General features: G+C 45.2%; 1 protein-coding gene across 1 annotated transcript; it reads right to left on the bottom strand.

Moving 5' to 3' along the window:
- Positions 1-4,626: 4,626 nt before the first annotated feature.
- Positions 4,627-5,226, bottom strand: DIRAS2 (DIRAS family GTPase 2; the record flags this gene model as incomplete). The annotated part of the gene is made up of 1 exon (XM_081237023.1): positions 4,627-5,226. One exon carries the CDS (start codon positions 5,224-5,226, stop codon positions 4,627-4,629), a length of 600 nt encoding a protein of 199 aa, XP_081093149.1.
- Positions 5,227-5,813: the final 587 nt, after the last annotated feature.

Here is a 5,813-nt window from a genome sequence, read left to right as displayed (position 1 = left end):
TAGACAGTGATTATAATAACAAAAGCAAAGAAAAGCAAAGGGTAAAGTAAAAGAAACATATCCAACATGGAGTCAAAATTGGCTCTTCCCTGTTATAGGCCAGCCAGAAGAACCTAGAAGGGTAGAGGAAAATTTTTTCCTCCCCAACAGTATCAATAAGTTTCAAAACTCCACATGATTCCAATGTGCAACAAAATTGGAGTATAAGTAGATTACAACCTTGCTACTCAAACCGTGGTCAGTGGGCCAGGAGCATCCACAGAACCTAGGAACCTGTTAGAAGTGCAGATTCTTAGGCCCCACCCCATCCTGCTGACTCAGACTCTGCTGAAGCACAAGGTCTCAAGTGCTTTATTTACACATTAAAGCTTGATAAGCACTGGATGGGATGCCCTTTAATGGGGCCTAATGGGGCCTGCTGGTTGTTAATTATTTCTGTAAATGGAGAAATCCCTGAATAATGTAGTATTAATGATCTTGGGAGGGGGAGGAGGAGTGGAGTATGCCGAGAGCCAGACTGGAGAAAGCTGTCAAAGAGGCTTAAAGAAACTGAAAGGTTCTGGCTGATTGCTGTATCTGCACAGATTAATTTTCACACTGCCACAGACCTTCAAAACAGAGTCTTACATAGTCCGATGGGTTTTATTTCCACTGAAGGCTCAAAATGTGACAAGATAGCTCCAACTGCTTTGTGCTTATAGTTAATTTAATTCTCATGGCCACTCATGCTGTGGATGCTAATAATTCCCATTTTGCAGAAGCACAGGTTAAGAACCTGCCCACGGTCATCTAGCTATTCAGTGGCTGAATGATGGTTTTGTTTTGTTGATAGTTGTTGTCTTTCAAAATCAAAAGTCAGGTTTATTTTATAGTTGGTGTTGAGAAGAAGGAGTAAGGACCAAGGGTGTCAAACAGAAATTGTGCCCGGGAACAGTGCTGGGGCTTTGTACATCAACTCCACTTAACAGCCTGGCTTTTGTGAGGAGGCCAGGAGATTTGGGGGAAACAGGATTAAAGAGTTTTTCTCCACTTCACTACTCCTATTCTAAGCCAAGGAGGGACCCTGACACTACTTTTTCCCTCTCACCTCACTGTGCCCGGAGCATCATGTCAGCCCAGTGACAAACAGTGAGGACATTCCCTTAGAACACCACAGGGCACCTGCAGTTGCCAACCCCAGACCGGCAGGGCCTGACGATCTCCTATGTGGTCAACAGGTGCAAGAAAGCAGCTGCAGAAGAACTAGGGCAAGACCATCACAGACCCGCTATGCCCTGAAGAGTAAGAAATACCACTACCTTCCAGCCGTGTGTCAGAACCGAAGCTTTATTTTCATATTCTTATTTTCAGAACATCACTGGCAACTAGAAACTTGTATGCAGGAATGATTTTTACAACTGTAAATAAAATAGATAATGGAATTGTAACAGTAAATACACCTTAAAGGTAAATATACACATTGCTATCCCACATGTATAAAAGTCATGCTCTGTGAATGTTCTTTCTGTCCACACACTGTCTTTGTGGGGCACTGAATTCCAGGATGGATCTTTGAGGGTTTACACGTGTCCCATTACTTATGGACATTTCCAGAGAGCTTATGTAGGATCAACACATTACAAATTTTGAAAAAAAAATAAGAAACACAGAACATTTTTGGGGGTTATTTAATACTTCTGTTCTATAAAGAGAGCATTTCTTAAATATTACAAATGGTGAAACAAATATACTAGCTTACAGATATGTACAATGTACTACTTTATACTTCAAAATGCAGGAAGATAAATTATATATATTTTATATATATATCTATATATAATTTTAGATCTAATGAACAATTCAATATTGCTCTTGTGTTGGTCTTGCTGTATTGCATGCATGCCCAGGGCACGCCCATGGCTTATCACCAGATGGAAGAGGGATTGGCAGGGCAGGACCCATGGAGCCCCAAGCTTATTCCCGGAGTGCCATCTTCAAAGCAATATTTTGAGTTTTGTAACTTACTGTGGCAAGGTCAAAATCTTCTGTGTCCATATGCAATGCAGGACGTGTCCTCAAGAACCACAATTACTTATTTGGGGACTGGCCCACATAAATGCTAAAAGCATCTGGTTCAGTGGGACTAACTCCTCGAGCCCTGAATGTCCTTTGGGGAAGCTCCGAGAATATTATGTTGAGATAATCATCTATATCCTCGGTGTACTTCATAAAAAATGATCTCAGAATAAAGACCCATGATTGAAGCATCAATGGCCTTCCAATAAACTCACAGGCAAAATACGAAGGAAGAAAATGTGTCCTGAATGAGATCAGATTTTCAATAATTACAAGCTTCTCATATTGATCAAGCTGTAAACACTTAAAAATGTAGACACCGCCTTGAGAGGGCTAAATGAATTTCTAACTTGGATTAGGAAGAATGGGGCGGTGACAGGGAGCCCACACACTGGGAGCCTTATGGACATTAGAGCCTGTGGCAGACAGCACATTTTACCATTAGTTTAACCCACCCAAGATCTCTAAAGTTCATGTTGGCCATGAAGTCCTGTTTCTTCTTCCACTTAACCCATGGATGACATCTCTCTGAGAATAGAAATAGAAAAAAAAAAAAAAAAGGTAGGGAGAAGTTGAAAAGCAAATGTTGTAGGAAACACACCAATGAGATCTCACTGTGAAGGCTGTGGAACAGCCACTTGGAACAGAAGGAACCCATCAGAAGGTGTGTCCACTGGGACTTAGAGAGGGATTTGGTGGCACCCAGGCCACTTCTCTACCCTCCCTGCCCAAGTTCTGTTCTAGGAGGCCAGAGAGGTGGGCTGACCGTGGAGCCAATGGTTCTCAAAGTACCTCCCATACACTAAATACATCACAAGGATGAGTTATTAGCAGAGGAGAGGGGATGAGATGAAGGCAAGACAATTTACCAGAAAAAGGTTAATTTAGGATCAGTTGAGAGCACAGAACTGCCCAATAGTTGCTGCAGCAGGAGGCATAGGAAAGACACAGCAAGTGCAGGAGAAAAGGGTATGTGCAAACATCCAAACTTGACCATCCTGCCCCGGCTGGGCGCTGCTGCCCAGCAGCCGAGAAGCTCCCCTTACATGATCCTGAGGGCATCACTCTCTCTGCCTGCCAGGCAGGCAACAGGAAGGTGTGCTGAAAGGGAAAATTCCAGAGGAGGCCAGAGTGGGATGCAGACTGGAACAAACAGGAGAATTTACAGGCTCTGTCTGTGGGAATTTTCAGGAAGCAGAGCCAAAGCAGCCTTGAGGATGGCAGAAGAATAAGCTGAGTGGGCTATGCCCGGCCTGTGACAGAGGCTGCCGGACCCATTTCCACCCAGCATTCAGGAACCAGCAGTGGCCGTAATTTGGTCTGAAGGATTGAGGATGCACACGAGATCATTTGGAGGAAAAGATAATCATTTCCAGAGTGGACCCTGCATTGAACAGCTCTTAGAAGACATTTCTAATGGAACATGCACGATAATCTAGTACTTGAATGCATTTCCCAGGAATATACTCGTTATAGATAATCATCAAAAACACAGTGAGCAACCTTTGTTTCAATGTATTTCATTAAGATGCAAAGTATGGCACAGACATGTCCGTGTCTGTTAGAAAATGGATGTGCTTTTGGTCTTCGTATGGCCTTTGTTGGCTGTGACCCAGTTGGACACAGATCGAGTTACTGAAAAGAAGAAAATCATGTTGGAGGACAAAAATGTCTAAAAAATAGCTACTTTAATGGCTTTTATTTAAAATCCGAGGGCTGGAAGATTTATACCCCTCATGGGTCAAAGGAAGGAAACTTCACATTTCTAAAACTCTCACAATATAACACAGAGGAGCATTATTGCAATGTTTTAGTATTGTCACAATATCCTTATGCAAACATTTTAAATGGAAATTGAAGAATTTCTGACAGAGCGGCACACTCTTAGTGAATTCATCCTTGTATGTGAAAAGAAATACCCTAAAAGGCTAAAATGATACCTGCTAATAACTAGACTTAGTGAGGAGAGGACCTCCCCTCAGAGCGGCGAGGCTCACAGGTCAGCTGGGAACTGACAGGGAACATCCTCTGGCGGGTAGAGAGGCTGTGTTATTTTTTACTTCAGTAAAAGAACCATGGAACCGGACAACTTTGGCCTGGTCTTCTCACCTCTTCCCACCCCTCCCCTCCCCAAGGGTTGTCACTGGCTTCTGAGCAGAGGGGATGCCTGGTCTGGGGGTGGTGCCTGCAGCTGTGGGTTAACATGCTCTCACATGCATGCAGATGGTATTTCCCCCTATATCGGCACACGCTGCTTCCGAGGGCACAAGCCCTCACGCCTCCCGATGGCGAACGATGCCTCCAGAAATGGCTGGCACCCCACTCGGCTCCCTGCGATGCTGAGCATGTTAGTCTTCATTTTAAGCATTTGTCAGATTCCCTGATTCTGGAGAGGGGGTGCTTATTGGTGGCGGTGTAAAATGCCCTCTGAGGACAATAGCGCACATCTCGGTCAAAATGCAATATTTAACACGTGGGCATCTGACATGCTACCCTGACGACTGTGGGTTTCACGTGGAGGGGGAGGAGAGGAGAGGGAGACACACAATCGCTGCTCCCACGGGAGGGAGTTCACATGATCACGCACTTGCCCTTGAGCTTTTCTTTCCTCTTCTGCTGCTTGCTCTTTTTCCCATCGATCTGGAGGCTCACGGTCCTGCGTTTCTCCAGGTTGAGCAGCTCCTGGAAGAGCTCCTTCACGTTGTGGTTGAGCTTAGCCGAGGTCTCCATGAAGGCGCACTTCCACTTGCGGGCCAGCACCTCGGCCTCGCTGCTCTCCACCTCGCGGTTCGGGCTCTCGTCACACTTGTTCCCCACCAGCATGATGGGGATGCTCTCCACATCCCCTTTGATCTCACAGATCTGTTCGTAGATGGGTTTGAGCTCCTCCAAGGACTGCCGGCTGGTGATGGAGTACACCAGAATGAAGGCGTGCCCTTTGGAGATGGACAGCCGCTGCATGGCAGGGAACTGGTGGCTGCCCGTGGTGTCCGTGATCTGCAGGGTGCAGATGCTCTTGTCACAGCTGATGACCTGCCGGTAGGTGTCTTCCACGGTGGGGATGTAGCTCTCCCGGAATGTACCTTTCACAAACCGCAAGACCAGGGAGCTCTTACCAACACCACCTGCGCCGAACACGGCCACCCGGTAATCGTTGCTCTGCTCTGGCATGTTGCTTGAGGGCTCCAACGATCAACGAGGAAGCACCTAGCAAAGGAACCAGATGTTGTTGGAGAGAATGAGTCAAAGAAAAATCTAGGAAAAGGTGGCTTTACCCTCTCTTGATAGCTTAACACAAAATTGAAATGGTACAGTTTGCTTTCACTTTCCCAACACAAGAACAATTCACATTTCATTTTATAATTCTGTAATTTGAAATCCAATCATTATAGCTAATCCCCAGTTTTCAATAGGGCTGTTGATCTACTGAGTGGCTAACGGGAGCAAGTCGATTTCTCCTTATTGGACCATGGTTCTGAGCAGCTTTGCTCTCACACCACCCTGTGCCCAGGGGAAAGATGCCAAGTCAGCCCAAGGGAAGCAGAATCCAGGAAAGGTAATGGGGAGATGGAAATTAACCAAGCCCCAACATACATACACACACACACACACACACACTCACAATCACAGCAGATCTTTACTATTTAACCTGAAGTACTGTGAACACCCAATACACTGGTCATAATATGCAATTTTTTTTAAGTACAAGGAGGCAGTTAAAGGTGAGGAGAATGCAATTTTTACTCAGTGTTTATATT

Source organism: Mesoplodon bidens (assembly GCF_964165515.1).
Source record: "Mesoplodon bidens genome assembly, chromosome: 6".
Taxonomy (NCBI): Eukaryota; Metazoa; Chordata; class Mammalia; order Artiodactyla; family Ziphiidae; genus Mesoplodon; species Mesoplodon bidens.
This window is presented reverse-complemented; position numbering and strand designations above follow the sequence as displayed.